The sequence below is a fragment of the Nyctibius grandis genome, chromosome 9 (genome assembly GCF_013368605.1).
Source record: "Nyctibius grandis isolate bNycGra1 chromosome 9, bNycGra1.pri, whole genome shotgun sequence".
Taxonomy (NCBI): Eukaryota; Metazoa; Chordata; class Aves; order Nyctibiiformes; family Nyctibiidae; genus Nyctibius; species Nyctibius grandis.
The window spans coordinates 9,274,677-9,293,820 of NC_090666.1; the positions used below are offsets into that span (position 1 = coordinate 9,274,677).

Consider the following 19,144-nt stretch of genomic DNA (forward strand, 5'->3'; position numbering starts at 1 on the left):
AGCACCCCCTCTCTTGTGTGAGTGGTTAAGGAGAAGCTGGGCATCCAACAGAACTATGACAAGAGCGTGACAAGGGCAGCTCATCCCTGTCTTAGGTATCCTTGGACCATTTTCCTACCAGGCTGGTCATGGAAGTAGATCTACAGTGGTTCACCATCATCTGAATCCAGCAGTTTGGGTTCATATCTCTGTGGATAGTGAACAATATCCTGCTGCTCCCACAAACAATTGGTAGTTTTTGATGCGCTCGCTGGCATATAACTTTGTGAGTTATTATCCTGCCCCTCCTGATGGTCCACTAGGCTGGAGTGGGGACCTTGATGGTCTCAGCCTGACTGGTTTCTCCAGGTCAGAGCTCAAGACGAGGCAGTGGAGGGGCTTAGTTGGCCTAAAAGTCATCTTGCCAGGGCAGGAGTGAAGAAAGCAGGCTGGTTTCAAAACCCTGCCTCACCACTCCCTGGGTGATTTGGACCAGGAGGAGTGAAGGTCACATAAGGTACTTGGCAGAAGCTGGGAAGTGCATATGGGGAAAGATGCTTTGTTTCTGCCGGCCATTGCCTGCTCTGGCAAATGCAGCAGCAGGTAGGGCCCTGGCAGGGGGTAAAGGAAGGGCTGTGGCCGTAACCCCTTGCCAGGCTTTGTCTGCCATGCAGATTAGGTGGAGGGCTTTTCTGGCTCAGCGTTGCTAGGCTCTTCCCCCCTATTGACTTGGTGGAGAGGCTGAGGGGGGCGGGAGGAAGGGACTGCATTATATTGTTTCTTTGAGTTGTTTTTTTTCCCCCTCGATGGGGAGATGGGCTTGATCCACTGGTTTTGGATTTCAGAGGCAGAAGGCAAGACATGACCAGCTGGTGTCTTGAAATGGCACAGGTGCAATGGCTGCGGGAGGGGGGAGCCAGGAATAATTACAGGTTTCTGAAGCATCAGGCTTTGCCTGAAAAGGGCTCATCGAGAAACTGCTCTTTATGGAAAATTAATAGTGAAGCTGGAAAAAACTGTCAGGCCCACTATTGTTGTTGTGGGGTAGTGATGCCTTAAAGGAGCAGCACCTCTGCTTGCCTCCCCTCCACGGGCAGCCCGGAGCCAGGGCGCAGCTTTCTGATCCCACAGCAATTGAAATTTCATGTCACTGTCATCAGATTTAATGGCCTTGAGTCCCTGTCTCTCTTGTTTTTTTTCCTTTTTTCCCCTTTCCACCCCTAATTTGTGATTATGCTTGCTCTTTCCTTTGGAAGCCTTTTATTTATTACGCCCCTAAACCTGTTTCTGCCCCGCTGGGTGAAGGCTAAGTGGGCCAGAAAGCCCAAATTACATGATGTGGGGAATTCAAAAGCATCCCCTCTCCTGGTGATGGGGGTTATTCCTGAAAGACAGCGGTGCACATTGGAAAGCTGCTCCCAAAACTGTTAGGATTCATCTGGAGAGAGACCAGATACCCAGATGAAGCCGTTCCTCATGGTCCCAGAAATGCACTTTAAAAAGAAAACAGAAAGGTTGCTTAAGGCAAGTACTAACTGATAAGTGTCCCACCGCCAGGCCTGCGTGCAGACACATCGTACATACAGTGTCATGCCCCTGAAAATAACCTACATGCTAAAGTGTAGCACGTCTCACTTGCATATATTGCCCTTCTGTTGCTTTTTGTCCAAGTCCGTCTCTACAGCTCAGGTCTATAATCAGCTATTATTTTAAAAAGAAACAACAGATAACTGTCTGGCAAATTCAGTTGTGAACTCTGAAAGTCATCCCACCGCATTGTACTGCAACCAGCAGTGCTGCTTGCTGGGTACATTGAAAGTAATAATCTTGAGTCACCTGGCAGCTCCGGGAGAGCTGTGAGTGGGGCCTCTTTACGCTCCTGTTGATGGGACCTTTGTCCCCAGAAGGCAGGAGTCTCTGTCTCTCCTCGATCATAAGAAGCTTTTGTTTCTTGATCAGATGCTGGACTCTCCAGGTTGAGACGTAGTTGGGTCACCAGCTCCCATAGGCTGAAAATTTTTGCCTAAAATCCCTTTCTTAATATCTCTAGAAGTGTTCTCTGAGGAGTAGTTTGTAGAGGTTTCTAAAAAGTATTGGTTAGAATGTCTCTTTCTCCAAGTCCTGTAAAATCGCAGTGGTGGTATTAAACCAGCTACCCTTTCAGGCAGCGAGAAATGAAAAATAGCACTAATAAACTCCATTAAAAGCTCCTGAAACTACAGCAAACGGTTTTCTATAAACAATAAAAATTTATAATGCTGGTTATGGGGAACACTGGGCAGCATGATGGTGTCAGGCGGCTTTATTGGGGCTAGCTCAGGACACCTCATGATAAGGTACATTCAAGTAGGAGGCTTACCCCATCATCGTGCTGATGATCACTGCTGTGGAGATGCGGGAACACGTTTTTATGTGGCAGCCTCTTTGATTGCAACTTCACCTACTTTTTAATGAAGTGTGTGTGTGTGTTTGTGTCCAAGTCTGGTATCGTGTACACAGGAAGCCCTGTTTGACCAGATGTGCTAAAAACCTTCTAAAACTGACAGTAGGTCCCTTTTTTTCCGTCACATCTTTCCTTCTCTCAGGCCCTTTAAACAAGCTGTGCTGTCACTGGAAGTTTTTCTCTATCTCCTGTCTTAAAATGCTACGCTTCAGAATTGTGCTGTTTTAGGAACAGATTGGGCCCCAGCCAACTATGCGGAGTTAAATTTGGAGCTAAAGTTAATGTTTGTGAAGGAAGAGGAAGCAGTTCTTTGGAGAGGTGACTTTTTGTTTGTATGTGGCCAGGCGATGGGGCCATTAGGATAGTTTCATATGGAAGTGACTGTTGGCCGGATTACACTTAAAACTGGGAGGGGCCTGGTATCCATGGGACAATGTACAGACTTCAGTGAAAACGTAGTGGATGCTTTCTGGTTGTCATATCTTCACTTTTACCGTAATATCTGCTACTGTACATGGATATTCCCACACTCTGTCTTGGACAAGCATCAAACAAGTGCCACATCCTCATGTCTCCCAAAATGTGACCATCTCGCGAGAAGCTGCTGGTGTGCATGAGTGCTGTCTCTGAATGGCTCTGGACCACGTTGTTCTCCTGCCCTAGGTGGGAGCTATGCTGTAATCACTCTCTAACAGTGGTTTCTCTCCCTCCCCTCTCCCTTCCCCTCCTGCAGACATGCCTGGAGTTGGAGCGATACCTTCAGACTGAACCGCGGAAGATCTCTGAGACCTTTGGTGAGGATTTGGACTGCTTCCTTCATGCCTCCTCAGCCCCAGATGCAGAGGACGATATCAGACGGCTGGACCCCATCCTTTTACCAGTGGAGACGAGTACATGTGACAAAAGCGCCAACATGGACATTATCCTCTCACGGGACAAGCTGCTTTCTGAGACATGCCTCAGCTTGCAGTCCACCAGCTCTTCCACAGAAGGCTACACAGCCGTCAACCAGGCCCAACTCAATGCAGTAACCTCATTAACGCCCCCTTCCTCTCCAGAGCTCAGCCGCCACCTTGTAAAAACCTCACAGACTCTCTCAGCGGTGGATGGCACGGTGACGTTGAAATTGGTGGCCAAGAAAACTTCACTCAGCTCAGTGAAAGTGGGTGTAGCAACAGCAACCGCGGGGACGATAAAAAGCGGCCAAAGTGACAGTGAACAAGGAAGTACGGGGGCAGAAGCATCCCCAGAAAACAAGAAGAGGGTTCATCGCTGTCAATTTAATGGGTGCCGGAAGGTTTATACAAAGAGCTCCCACTTAAAGGCTCACCAGAGGACTCATACAGGTACTTGTGTAGGATGCTTCTCTCATCTTGTCCTCCCGCCACCTAACTGTAACCATCTCCTTTTATTCTCATTCAGAAAAGCAAAAAAATCTCTTTTGAAAGTCCAAGCTTCTATCTATGAAACAGGGCAGTGGAAAAATGTGGTAGGCCAGCAAATGTACCCATTATTCAATAGAACGGAGGAGTTCCCCGTCTACCATTAACCTGTTGGGGTTTCATATGTCTTATGGGGCTTGATGCAGAGTAATTTTAGGACACCTAAGGGATGTAGATGTATCATTCGTGTTAAAACCATGGGTTTTCAGCACTCACTTCCCTAAGACAACTTTAAAAATGTTGATTTTAGTCAAATGTTAATTGCTTCAAATAGAAAATAGCGTGGGTAGGATTTTGTTTCCTTTTTTATGGGGGAAAGAGAAAAAATGTATTTCAGATCTGAGGTATGCGGTTTAGGAATAATGTGTGTGTGAGGGAGCATGTGTGTAGATGCTGACGTGTAGGTCTGCAGATGCACGTACCCTTGAGATACTCACGATCTTGGACTTCTCTGGTGATAAAGTGCAGTGAGAACAAATGAAAGAATGACATGGAGTTTGAATGGAATAGTGTACGTAGAGAGGGAATAGGATGTATGGAAAGATGTCAAGCTGTTATTTTGGGTAATATTTACTAATGTTGCGTGCAAGCTCCACTGTGTAAGCTTCTTGAAGCATACTGAATTGGCTTAGGGTAGGCTGTTCAGGATCCCCACTCTCCTGTCGTTTGTTCATAGTCCCCAGTAGCTTTTTGGCTGGTATTCATTGGCAGTAATAGCTGTGCAGTTCGCACGTGTTGCTGCTTTGTTCTAAGCTTCACGTGTGATGAGAGATGATAAATTCCCATTAGCACTGTCTTATCATGTGATTATTCTTGTTTCCAGAGGGATTGCTGTAATCAGTTTTCTCAATTTTACTGTAAAATGTGCGGTCTCTTACGATAACTGCACATTTAATTCATGATCTTATCATGCAGGCAGATTCCTAGAAGCGAGGTTGTTCTTGCAAGGTAGAAAATAACATGTTAGACCAGTGCAGTAAATCAAACAAATGTGTGGGTTGTTAAGAGAGCTGCATCCATCAAACACTAGGCAGCCCTGTAAAAGTTACATGGTCTGAAGTATAAATCATATTAAGACCTAAAAGGCATTGGTTTTGATCTTTTTATATGGGCTTTCTAGTGCTTTTACTGAGGATAGCCAACTTGCCAGGAGTGTCCTCACTTGTGATCCAGGGGTTTGAAAGCCGGTGAAAGTCGTGCAGTCATTTTAAAATCTGCAGCAATGTGGTCAGGAGGCTCCTTGTTGTGCCAGAGCTGCTGTGAAGCTGGCCCCCGCCGGGGCTGTCTGGGGCCACATCCCAGCCAAGGCCTCCCAGCAGGCAGTCGGTCTCCCATGAAGACACACATGCAGACCATGAGAGCCGCTGACTCAGTGGTCTTATCTGTTCAGATGTGACCCCTGTGTTCCTCCTTGAGCTGGAAGTGATGGGTCTTACACGGCTCTTCCTGAAGTTAGTCAGGGATGTGACACAATTGCTTAGAAAGGGTGAACTTGAGGAGTTTTTCTGCTTTTGTCACTCAGTAGATGGGGACAAGGAGTCCTGAGAGAGCACTTGCAAAAAACACTATTCTTTCAACACCTCCACCCTTTGGAGTAAAAATCTTGCAAGATTTTGCATGCTTTTGAACCCAGCCTTAAGTCTGGTTGAATTTTGTATCTGAGGTCAAAACCTTTCCCCTCGGTGACATCAGCATGTGAAATCTTGCATTTTACAATTAATCCATGACAAGAAACATTTCTCACTGGCCCTGTGATACTTCTGTTGAATAGCCTTAGACTGTACAAAGCACCGTTGACGTGTATGTGTGTGCCCATCCACAGCAGTGCTCCACATGGTGAGAAAGGCAAGTCCACCTTTGCTGGCAGATGGGGAAGACCTGTATCAGAGGATGAGACTGCAGCTGCCTGAGCGCAGTGCCCACACCTCCCACCTCCAGCACCTCACCTAGTGGGTTCAGCTACCCCTCCGATCTTGCCAGTTAAAACATCAGAGGTTTAACCAGCCCCTAAACCATTTACTAGTTTATGGGAGTGTTCCTGTTTCCATCCACCAAGTCCTAAGCAGATAGCACAGGTTGTTAGGAAATGAGGAAGGCAAAAGACAAGAGAGAATACAAACCTGGATAAGGAGTTCTCCTGTCTTTGTAGCCATACAACCACACTGCACCCAACCACGTCCTAGCTGTGCATAGCTGTGTAGAAAGCATGGTTTCACTTTGTGATGAAAACTGGATGCAGGTTTGTTGTTAAAATACATCTTTGATGCAGAACCTGGGAGAAGGAAAGGCCAAGGAAACCTGGCTCACATTTTCCTCTGTGGAAAGCAGATTGTCTAAGTACCTTTGAATATTTACATCTTGAGAGCAATCTGAGGGGAGGGGTGTGATGGGCTTATCTAACTAGCTTATTTGAGTCCAAAGCACAGTCATTCAGACCCCTTCATCCTGCTTAAGTGCTCTGTTCCCTTAAAAATCACTGACCGTTGGATGCCTTAAATCAGAGCTGGTACAATCAAGACATGAAATCTGTTCACGCTGACCTCTGCAGTGGGGTTTCCCCACAGGGAGCTCTTGCCTCTGGTAAAAGAGAGGGACAGAGGAATAGCTATGGAAATTTGGGACTGAGTTATAAATGGCAGGGCTGCCTCCTTTCCCATGCACGCCTTCAGGGCTAGGGACAAGGAGCCCTTTTCTCCATCCGTGCTTTGTTTTTTTCACCCTGTGAGCTGAGTGTGCTGTGGGTTGTGAATGCACCCAGCAGTGCCAATGGCTAGTAGCCACTTGGCTTAGTCAGTGGCTGAGCCAGAGGGTCTGAAATGATTGTGAGATATTTTCCTTTGGCTGGTAGTTTGTTAGTATGTCATGCAAGAGCACTCTGCCAGTGTGGGCTCTGTGTGAAAGGGTGTGAGTGCCCGGACAGACAAAGAGCTCTCAGTGTGGGGTTCACAGGCAGGGAGGCAGATGCGGGCTGGTCACCCAACTTGCACGTGCAAAGTCCACTTGCTGGATCAAAGGGATTTACTGCAGTGCATGAAAACAAGAAAACCATGGGCTGGGGAGCTGGGGGGTGGAAGGCGGCGGAAGGAGGTTGCATTCCTTTTGTTTGTATGTAAGGCTGACCAGACAGACACTGGCTGGCGTTCCTCGCTGCTGCATGATGAGCCAGGCTGGGCTGGAGGCAATACAGACTGATAGCAGCTTGCTAGCTTGGAGACGATCTTCTCTTAGGGCTTTGCTTTGCTGGAGAGCCCAGAGACAGTCAGACCCCACGTTGCACTTGGTGCATCCCCCACATTACTCTCCCACATCTCATCCATAAGAGAATCAGGACAGCGCTGTAAGGCCCATCAATGGTTGAACTGGTTATGAAACCACCTTCTGGATGACCTTCGGAGAGGGAAAAACAATCATCTGTGTGGGAGAGAATTTAATCTGGAAGGGAAAGGGAAAAACATTGTCTGGATAGAAAGGGAAATGAAAATATTTGACTGAATTCAAAGTAAGCTGGGGCATCTAAAGCGAAGGGTGCGTAAAGGAGCTAAGAGCAGTGGTGGGACTGACTGTCAGAAGGCAGCAAAGAAGCCACTCAGGAGAAATAGCAGCTGGGCCTGTAAACAGGAGGAAAAGGTGAGCTGTAGGTTTGGAAAGACCATGCTGCCAATGTGAGGGTGAGGTAAAAACATCTAAAGAAGGAGCCACCAGGACTGGGACAGTAATCCAACCCTAGCACATTCTCTTACAGTTATTCATGGAGCAGACATCAGTGCAAACAATGACATTTTGTCTGTTTTGAGAGACAGAAATTTTCGTCCAGCCTTTACACATGTATGGAAATGAATTGCCAATGCAGTGGAGAGTGGAGAGGGAAGGAATTGCAATGAGCCAAAGCCCATGTATAGTCATCAGCACTTCCTAAATTAGAAAACAGGATATTGCTGGTGAGTGTCTGGATGCAAATAAGTCTAAGGGTGAGCTGGCCTGTGACCTATGGAAAGATTAGTCATGGGATGTGGCTGTGTCTCCCAGATCAAAGACCTCTGGAGGAGATTTCTATCTCCTGACAAAACCATTCGTGTCAGCCTTCTTGCAGTAACGTACAGGGGAAGGTATGAGATGGCGTGGGTGCTTTCTGACCAGAGATAAAGCATCACATAGAAACTGACCAGGAAATCCTTAAGATTGGGATAGTGATAAAAAATGTCCCTTAGGGGGTTCTGCTGGGGTTTGCATTTTATGAGTATAAGAAGGTTTTTTTTTTTTTTCTTTATCCATCTAAAACCAGGATCTGATACCACCTAAGCTCAAGTCTGAGAAACAGGAGTTGGGCACCCCACATCTATATTTAGGTTTCTAAAGCCTAAACAAGTGGAAAATACCCATGTAAATAGAAGTTACGAGTCTACATGTGATCTTAAGATAGCACTTATTTAAGTGGAGTTTGTTTTACATTGTCAGGACATCTTATTTTAAATTATATAGTTCTTTGATCCAAAGTGCTGGGTGAGAGTAACTAGAACAAACAAATCCACCCTGCAGGAAAACAAATTACTACATTTGCAAGAAAAAGACGAGAGACACTAGAGTATTAGAAAGAGCATTAATGAACAGGAACATTTTTGAGATGGGATTTAAAATAACAAAGAGCCTTCCCAAAGTGTTGGAGATAGAAGAGGAAACATCCAGAATTTGGAAATGATCGGAAAAGACCAAATTGAGGAGAGTAGGCTCAATGATAGATAAAGAAGATTAGTAGAAAGTAAAGGAATAACAGAGAAAATAAAGACTATCTGTGTCAGTGATACCACATGAATGGGAAGTTGCATTGCTGTATTGTGTTAGTGCGGTAGCACCCATGAACAGAAAGCCAGTGAAGAGAAAGAAAAGGCAAATAGCCAAGCACAGCACCAATTCTGCAAGATGCATGATTTTGAATAATGACTTAGGGAAAAGCATTTGGGAGAGCAGTGTAGGCAGCGTAGGAGAAATGAAAGCCAAAGCCAAAGATTTTTTGTTGTACATAAACCCATGGCTTCATAGTGAGTCCCCAGTTCTGTGTGCAGGGCTGCAACCCAGCAAGGGAACACGGAGGGACACAGAGGATGCTGAAGCTCCCATGGCAGCAGCTGAAGCAACAGCTGAATTTGCCACTGGAAAAGCGAGCAAGGGAATTGAGGGAGGAGGGGTGTATGAGCAAGACCTTCATTTAGGGCTGGATTTGTTCTGGGGTACAGTTGCATTGCTAGATTGGAAAGATGTGGTTTGTTGTGGAGCTGGGTTTTTTTTGAAGTTTTTTGGGTAAAAACATAACAAGAGTTTATCAAAGCTGATTAAAATAAGCCCAGCCTGATCATGAGCTCTTTACACCTTTCTGGTTTTGAAGCCTTTTAGCTGTTTGGCAAGTTTGGAGGGGAGTGTTGTGATTTCACTGTGGAGGGCCAGAGCCTCACTTCATTATTACAGCGAGAGCTTAGGCTGAGGAAACGAGCTTTGTGAACCTCCCAGGCAGCAGGAGGACGGGCCCTGCCAAAAGCAGCCCTTGCCATTTAAAACACCAGTGGTGTTCATCCATTGCTTCATTGCAAATACCTGAATTCTCAGTCCCGTGTTCCTGCTCCATCATTTGCCAAATCAATAGCACAGGACAGTCTTACTGTTTGGCTTTGAAAATGTACATAGGTATTGTTCGTTCGTTTGTTTGTTTGTTTGCCATGTGAGATGACTTTTGGCACAAGGGAGACCTAGAAAGTAATGTTTTCTGTCTGTTCAGCAGCTGCAGGAGGGAGAGGGCAGGCGCCTCCAACTGTTACGGCAGGCTGCCTTGGTAAGACACGGAGGAGCCATCTCTAGTTTGTCATCTAGTGTTTTCTTTATACTCATTTACCTCAAGCCCCGTGATGCACTCAGCAAGGGGGCAAATGATAGGGATAACAGAGAAAGACTTGAAGAAAACCCCTCAACTTGTCTTCTGCCGATTTCCCTTTGTGTTGCTGCTGTCCCACACTGGATACAAATGGCAGGTTAATGGCAAGAAGCTGTGATTTTCTTGTCCATTTGTCCAAAGCACTGGCACTTCTGAAGTATTTGAGGTCACACCAGGCCTGAATCAGAGATGTGTGCTCAGAGATGCTGTTTTAGGCTACGATGGGCTTGCTGGACAAGAAGGGCCTGAGCAGTCTGGGAGAGCTGAAGTGCTCTGGGCAGGAAAAGCCAAGTGTGCTACTTCTCATCTCAAAAGCAAGTGCCGAGTTAGGCTCTTCCTAAGCACAGCATGGGCGTTTGAGTCTGGGTCACATCTGGGCAAGCAGCCAGGAGCCTGGATGGACCTCTCCTAATCCAGAGCCTGCCTTTCACACCCCATGCAGACACGATCCCACATACCTACGTACCAGCAGCAGCAGCAACTTGCAAGCAGGAGCAGATGAACTGGAAGGCTTTGTGGAAGCTGACCTAAATACAGCGGAGGCATCCACGCTTCTGCCAAGGGTGGTGGGGTCCCAAATAAAACCATGAGCACCATGGCATAGGTGGTGCCCACTGCATAGCACAGACCAGTTGCGGGTAGGGAGACCAGCCAGGCATGTGTTAGCACTAGGAATAATGGCTGAAAAAATATACTTAAAGATAGCTAAAGGGCAAGCTTATGATGCAGAGAATGCAGCGTGGATTTAATGAATAAAATTGTCTCTTTGTGTTTTGCTGCAGTTTTGCAGAAAGTGTATTTGTGTCTTCAGAAAACTTCTGTCTAACACCACTCTCAAAAGCCAGTTGGTTACCACATGTCAAGCAGTGAATGGTAATGTTCTGCAGCAGATTGAAATGAATGAGAGACAAGGATGTCAAGTGAGGGCAGTTTCAAAGACTAGTGCAGCCATTTTGGAAAGGGGAGGACAAAATACTGCGTGGGACCTGCTTTATCCACAGGTCTCTGAGAGTAACCAAAACCTTTGTGTCACTGCAGAACCAAAATCTTTCCGTTGGTCAGCTTTATACATGATGATAAGAAGGCTTAATAAGAATTAAAAGCCTTTAAAACATTGCAAGCCAGTTCGCAATCCCAGCAGTCCCCATTTGTAGATAGGCACCCCGATGTTGCATTGGGTAGATTTGCTCCTGAAGGTGTCTGGCCTTCAAAATGCAGGACTGAAAACTGGGGCTGCAAAAACTGAACGCTGAAAAGACATTTGCAGGCATGCTAGCAAAGGTAACGATGTCAAGCATGTGTTTCAAGATAAAAGCTGATCCCCAGCTGAGTTCTGAAAGAAAAGTGTCCTCACTGTATGGTAGTGCACATTCAGAGGCTTAGCAGGGATTTATTCCTTCCTCCTGTACATCTGGACTCTTACCACTGACAGAGAGAACTTAATAGATCAGTTGGACAATTTTGCAGTGTCATTCTAGTTTTTTATGATGACCATAAGTAATCATTAGTGCACTAGAAGCTTGTATTAGTTCTTGGAAATGAATGTTGTAAAAATACAGACATGCACATCTGCATGTACTTTTGTTCAATATGTAACTGCATGGAACTGTATTATGGTTAATTTTGCATAATCTTTCATTTGGACGTCTTCTTGTTGGTCACCTGTAACTTTGCAAAGCTTTTCCTTCTTCAGAGTGAAATTTTCCACATTTGGTCTTTTTCCAGTGTGGTTACTGTTTGTTATTTTAGAAGTTGGAGGGAAAATATTTGTTTTTTAGGAGAATGTGGCATGTGTGTTGGGGAGGGACAGGGAGAAAAGAACTGTCCTCAGTTCAGCAAGTATAGCTAAAAACTTGGCCTACGTAACGGAAAATAGTCTTCGAGCAGAAGACTTCTATCTGTGAATATCTGGATGAAAATTAGCTTGAATGGACTAAGCTACTATCTCTTATAAACTGACTTTCATATGAGTGTGGCAAATGTAATACAATTTTATCATTAATTCTTTGCAAAACCCATGGAATCCCAAAGGTGATTCTTTTCCTGGGCTTTGCTTGGCTTTGAATGTGTGTTAGGAAATGTGTTTCATACAGAAAACCTCTTTATTTTGTAAGATTTTCTCCCTGAAGATGCAGTGTCACCCAGCAATGGAATTTCATAGCACGTTTATGTCCTCCTTTAGTTACACTCATCTGGCAGCATGAATGACCTGGGTCATTTCCAACTGGGTGCCTGTACCTCCCTTAGAGCTAAGGACAGGTAATTATTTGTGCCTTTTCCAAAATCCAGATGAGGAAACTTCCTAGCCGGTAAAATTAATTATCTTTACTCGCTGCCTTTTGCTCTTGAGACCAGGCTGCTTGGTTCACCAAGGTTTGCCCAGCAACGTTGCTAAGACCTTTTTAATGAGCTCCGCTCAGTGTGAAGCAGCAAAGAGCTCCTGCGCTGCTGGGCACAGCTTGCCACCTCCAGCCCCAGGCCAGGGAGAAAGCACCAGGAAGGATGGGGTCTCCCTCAGAAACATCACGTGCCTGCCACCATGTAGGTAGCCCTGCCCTGACACCCGGGCAGCCTTCACTGGGAGAACATGCCGGTGTATTTTTCATGCCCAAGCACATGATTTTCCTTCTGCCTCCACCCCCAAATCAAATCAAATATCTGAATGAATGAAAGCATCCTGGGTCATCTTCTGTTTTTCTTTATGTTGTTGACAAAACTGGGAAACAGAAAGGAACGTATATTATTTTCCCCTTGTGTTTTATTCCTGTGCTGTCTCTGCCACTCTGCATCTTTTTTTTTTTTGTCATCTTTCTCTGATTTTTCGGTGGCAAAAGGGAGAAAATGAAGTGACACATAAATGGTGAAGAACATCAGCACTGTAATAGGTTGAATAAGCAAAAACCCGCATTCATTAGCAAAAATATGGAGCAAAGCCATTTAAAATGTTAGCATTTGGAAAAGGGGGTGTCTATTCCTCTTAAATTTTTTTCATCGGTTTTAGTCCCTGATACATCTGTCTTATATTTTGCCTGGAATATTTACCTTTATGTTTTGCTTGGAATTTTTCAGAAGCTGTTGGCCTAAAACATGGGTGTCCAAAGAGCACATCTTTGATACACTGCTCTGGATTATGTAAATATGTGCCACGTCCCATGAAGGGCTGCCTTCATTGTTCACCCCCTGGGTTAACCTACAAAAAACAAAGGGAAAAAATATACTTCAGGATCCTGGAAAAATTTGACCCAGTGAACTGCTGAATTCTTTTCCTTTTTCATCTGTTCCTTGTGCTGCTGCTGCCTTGCCTTGCGTCTTTGAGCTTGCAGAGCTCTCCTGAATCTGAAACTAAAAGCCCTTATTAGAGGAGATTTTTTTTAAAGTTCTTGCCGCTCCTCTGGGGACCAAAGTAATGGCAGCTTGAAGCAGCGGAGAATGTGTAATTAGGGCAAACAGCGATGCCTCGCATGATGGGGAGAAACAGGAGGAGAGGAGGGGAAGCGCGCAACAGCCCGGCGTGCACAGGCTGTTACTAGGAGACCCCGGCACGAAGCGCGTGAGATGCAGGGTGCTAATGGGCCAGCCCGCCGCCTGGGTACCAGCCCGACCTGCTGCACAGCTGCTTCTGCCCTCCCGTTGCCAAGCAACTCCATCCTTATTTTTTTCTTTTCTTTTCTTTTTTTTTTTTTTTAATTTTCCTCCCCCCTACACTTATTCTGGAGGCTTAATTGGGTAGTTTTGCTGCCGGTGTTGCTGCTGGGTGCCCGCCTGGGCCTGCCGCTCTGCTGCTGTCCCCAGGGCCCAGGGCTGGGGGAGGATGTGCTGGCAATTAATGGGGCAGAAGCGTAGGTTGTGCGCCCGGGCTGGCGCCGGTGTCCGTCCCCTGGCCCTGCTCCCCGCCAGCCAGGAGCTTCCTTCAGAGAGGAGCTACAGAGAAGGGGCTTGAAAGGGGAGCAGCGTTTCGAAGGATTTATTGTTCTCGATGAGAGTCTTGCATAGACCCAGGGAGATAAAGCGTGGTGTTCCTCCCCACCTTCAGTGCTCGGCATGTATGGCAACAGGCATTCGTTAAATGCGTCCTCTTAAGTACAGTAGAAAATGGAAAATTTCCATTTCTTTGGGTGTTGCTACATGCTTTGCTTTTCTCTGCTTTTCAGCTAGGCAAGTGGGCTTTGTAGATGTGTGTTAGGTGCTTGTGTGTGTGCGTAAGACATAATGCTGCAACTATTCATTTCTTTTTGTGTCCTGAATGGCTACATGCCGAAGACTACTGCTGGCTCAGTCGATAAACTTTGGCAAGGCCCTTAGGGAGTAATCTGGAGCTTTGAAGTTTGTAGAAAGACTGGACATTGGGTCTGGTTCTTAACCTCTTTTCCCCCATCTCTAATATAGACGTGATCAGAGCCATCTCTCTATAAGGGCACTGTTGACCTTTTTGGATGAAAGAGGCTGTACATCGTTCATGGAAATGTACTGCTTTTACACTTGATCATCCCTGCCCATCTAAAAATAGGTACAACCTTCTCACATTGTGTTTTTCACAATCCTGTCACATTCCTCTTCTGCCCCATACTGTCTCCTGCCAGCTTTTCTCTTGTGCTTTGTCACCCTTTCAAAGGCTTTTCCATCTTTCCAGCAGGTGGCAAAACTGTGAATAAAATGCCTTTTTTTTTTTCTTTTTTCTCTTTTTGGGTGGAAAGCGTTGGTGAGCCACTTAAGCCCTGACCACTGCCCCCACCTTGCATTCCTTTGTAATAATAAAAATAATAATTAGGCTTTCTATTCTCCAACAAAAATCAATTAGGAGTATATTGAGGAATGAAAGGCTCAGAAAAGTATCTGAAATTGATTTTTGTAATTAGTTTTACTGGTTGATGGGTTGCACGCATGTACGCTTAGATGTTAGCATTGATCTCCAGAGGATGTGTATATTAAATAGCCTGCTCTTCCTTTTTGCTAAAGAAATGAACTTATTAATCTTAGAAAGAGGGTGATGTTGTGTGCTGAACTGCAGCTGCTCACTAGCTTTTTGGTAACCTCACCAGCAGAGCAGCTGCCTGAGCCACGTGATGGTAACTTGCCGAATCTAGTGTGAAAGTGGGGATATTTAACAAGCAGCAGGTCTTGGGCTACTCCTCTTCTGTGTCTCATGTTTGACGAAGGGTGTGTATATAATGAGGGAGGACAGGCACGGGTGTTAAGGAGACCTGTCTGGTTAGATTTAATTTTTTCAGGAGTCCTTAAAACTGAATGCCCTTCTGCAAAATGCTTCTATTAAATATCACGTAGCTCTTTCCGTAGGAAGAGAGGAGTGACCGGTAACACTTGCTGTTGTGCCATGTACTGTGTGCTGATGTTCAGCTAATTAGAAGAATTATGGCTCAGCTTCATTGGTATGCCAGGTATGTAGCTTGTAAAGCTCTCAGAGACCCTTGGAGATGAAGAGCGCTACATAAATATAAAATATTGTTAATGTGATGTTCCACATTAGGCGTCCCATTGTGCTGTGGCAGACTTCCATAATAAACTGCAAAGCAAATACGAATGCCTGCCTGGCATTTCTCTGCAAGGCGATCTGGGGGGTTTCTTCCCACCAAAAACCACATTGGCTCTGGCATTTCTGAGCGACTTGCGTCTGCCCTGACAACATCCCCATGGGCACTGGCCTCTGAAGGATGCCTTGGGTCGTCCCGCAGTGACACCGCTGCTCGCTGTAACGGCACAGTCACATTCACCAGCCCAGGAACAGCAGGTCCCAAAAGGATTTCTCAGAAAGAGTGGCAAGGAAAGTTATTAAAACAGTCTCTTAAAAAGCCAGTGGCACTACTTGATTCTTCACACATTTCTTTGCGTGGCTCAGGCCCCCAGAGCTTCCTTATAGGAGAAATCCAGGCGAGAAATCTTGCATTTAATTCCTCTTTCAGCTGTAATTTGCAGTTTCTCTGGTTCTCCAGGAACACCAGTCTTCGAGCTAGCGTAGCTAAAGCTGTCTTTCAATACATATTTTTAGACATTGGGGCTTTTAGAACTAGTTTCATTTTGAATAGTTTTTAAATCACGGATTTTAAAAAGGAAGGAAATGTTTTGTGTTTCTTTCATAAAACTTTTTTTTTGGATTCTGAAACTATATGTAAATAATTCATGGTGGATTAGAACACGTGGTGATTTTTAATAGGGTGTTTCTGTTGTTTTCTCAAAGACACTTTTGCATGCTAGTTTTGCGTAGTTACGTAACATGATACTAAGGAGCTCTTAAAACATAGTACAACAAATGTTTTATTTGAATGGCCTTCAAAATGTGCATACAGACAGGATTTGGGGGTTTTCCCTCAGTTTCTGTAAGCATTTTTGGCTAAATTGGTCATACTGACAAGGGGAGTCCTGTGACTGTACCGTGTTTTAGCACGGACAGATACCAGCAAGGATTTTGACTGTGATTCTCCTCTGAAGTTCATTGCAGGACTGGAGGCTTAAACTACTTGATTGTTTTACTAAGTGCAGTGTAATCAACATATGTTTGTGTTGTGGTATTTAAGGTGGGGTGCAGGGGAGGGATAACGGAATAGATGCGGATGGATAATCATGGTATCTTTGTTTACTTTTAATTCTGTAAAGTTACAGGGTGAAACTCAAGCCTTAATGGGCATTTTTCCAATTACTTTGATGGAACCAGGATTTCACCCCACAGCATTGCCTACTCTGTGATCTTATTGTGCACATCCCAAAATCTGGAGGGTTTTCTTCCCAAAGTCCCTGCTCTTGAAAGCCAGGGAATAGAGAGCAAACTCCCTTCTCTGGATTTCATAATAAATGTTTCTAGCCTGCAAGGCTGCAAAGAGAAGTTTAAAATCATGGCCCTAGGTTATCTAAAAAGCAGAAGGCAAATGATCTCTAAATATTATTGTTTTCTTCTTTAAAATCTCATTATTTCTATGGGAGACTGGACTCGTGAGTTTTTAACCCTTGGGGTTGGCAATAAATAATGCAGATATAAGATGTGTAATATGCCCAGCATCCATTGCGTGCTGTAGCTTTGTGATCATGACAGTCTCCTCAGCTGATCTCGGTTATGTACCTCTGCATCCTGTAACCTAATGTTTCTACTAATCACTCTCTGCTGAAACAGCCGCTGTGAGATGTCTGTAGCAAACACTGCCTTGCTCCTTGTACAAAAGAAATATCCCAGGGACCTAGAGAGTGCCTGTGGGATGTAGGTGTCAAGGACAGGGGGTCTCTGGATTTTGAGAAGAAACAACATCCCCACTGATGTATTTTGTGAGGGAGTATTTATTGCGAAGGCTCGTATAGGGTTTACAATCTAAGTATGTGTTGGAGAGAAAACCTCATGTTCTCTGTCTTGTGCCTGGAGAGCAAAGATACATCTGCCTGCAGCTGAGCTGCTTGCCTAGCCCCCTGTACCATCAAAGGAGAGAAATTCACCTCTGATTCCAGTCTGACTGGGGCCTGGTGTGTCACGCTCTGCACATGGCTTTGCCTCTCCATTAACTTGAAAAAGAGCCATAGGTGGCTATTTCAGATGATGGCTTTTGATATCTAAAGTTGCATGAGATGAAACTCACCAAGACTGCCCGAGGCTGGAAAATGGAGGGAAAAGTCCCAGGGACTTTTGTGGTATCTCCGTCATAGAACCAGCCCAGCTCTATCAATCCTGTTTTGCTGGGAACCTGGTGTGTATTTACCACGGTAGTGTTGCTGGGATTGTGTGCTTGGCTCTTTCATCTTTTCAAATGAGAAATTTTTGGCTTTCAAGAGAAAGCTATACCAATCATTTGTTTATTTTTGTAACTAGATGCCTAATATTTAGAGTCTTGCCTTTGTCACCAAAGGAATAGTCACCTGATTTCAGGGCTGCCAAAGTCTGATGGCTTTTTGTTATGACTCATAAATTCTAGCTGCACTATTGCATGTTTCCCATAAATTTGCAAAGGTCTTTGTCTTCCAGTTACCAGATTGGACCAGGCTGGATGAAATAAAGAGGATGGAGGGCCAGACTGTACTGAAGTGTGCATTGGGAGGTACTTTTAGAAGAAGAGCTAGGTTGTGTGAGGTGCCATAAACAGAAGGGGAATGGAGAGTCTATTCCCCAAGCATCCCAGTCTCAGGGTATGAAAATATGCTCCAGGAAGATGACAAGATTACAATGGGCTATGGACTGCAGGGCAGAGCCACAATGAAGAGAGGCTGCTTCACAGTGTAGTCGTAATGGACTGAAACCCTACAGTATATCTGAAGGGCTAATAGTGTTTCTGTACCACTAACTCTTCTGATTATAAGGTATTTCTAGATCAGTAGGTTTCAGCACAGTGCTCTGTGCGCCCGCAGGCATGTGCAGGCTATTTCTTGGGGATCCTCAGCAGGCAAATAAGGATGTGTCTCTGTGAGTGTTTTCTGGTGATCAAGTGTCGCCGTTTGAGGTGAGTCTTCTGGTTGCCCCTGTTCCCTGTGCTTTGGTTCAGCCTGGCCAGAGCACAGACTTGGTTTTGGATGGCCTGTCCCAGGAGGTGCTCTACAAGTGCACAGCTGGCACGCTTCACCTACGGACGGGTTCAGGCCACAGGACCAGGCTGTGGCTAGCCAGAAATAACACCCTTCAAATGCTCGCGGTGTGGATGTTGGGTCCTGCGTACCCACTGTTTCACTCTACAGCTCGCCTTTGCTGTGTTGCACTGCTCTCTGTTGCACATGCAGCCCCAGGAAACTGGAACGTGGTCAGTAAGCTTGAAATCATAGAACGTTAGGGGTTGGAAGGGACCTCTGGAGATCATCGAGTCCAACCCCCTGATCACTAGGTAGTGGCCTCTACCTCCCAGGGAAAAAACCAGAAAAAGCTGAAAGCCACTATTCTGGGTCAGTTCTAGATTTTCCAGGAGCAAATGGTGCATTGTTTTAACACTAGTGCTCATTTCAGAAAATTGCATAATTCACTGCTTGAACGTATGTCTGCCTTGCTGGCTGCCTGCCCTTCCCAGGTGCGTTTGTGGATGTGTGAAAGCTGAACCGGCCCCACGGTGTGGAGCACGTTCTGAACTGAAACAGCTGAGTATTTAGCAGCTGTATAGCTGGGTATCGGCTTCTTTTCAGATGTGCGTTGGCTCCTCTGTTGAGTGCATTTGTATAAATGTGAATTTATGGATTTGTTTAAGTACTGCACAGATCCTTATGTTGAATAAAGGTGACAAGGAGTAGAGCCTCCTTCCTGGGAGTGGCTCGCAGGCACAAGTTTTAAGTGTGGTTATTAATTTTGAGGAATTAGAGCCTGAAAAAAGTCGGTGTGGCATAGCTCCATGATGTTCCTATTTTTAATTGGATTTTGAAGCTAATAATTAATTTGTTAAAAAGGGGGAG

The 19,144-nt window shown here is 45.3% G+C and overlaps 1 protein-coding gene across 1 annotated transcript in view; it reads left to right on the plus strand.

The window, feature by feature from the left end:
- KLF7 (KLF transcription factor 7) overlaps positions 1–19,144 on the plus strand; it is a 56,030-nt gene that overhangs the window by 26,693 nt on the left and 10,193 nt on the right. Inside the window, exon 3 of the mRNA XM_068407957.1 lies at positions 3,156–3,768. Within this exon, the coding sequence (XP_068264058.1) occupies positions 3,156–3,768 (613 nt within the window). The remainder of the gene's footprint in view (positions 1–3,155; positions 3,769–19,144) is intronic.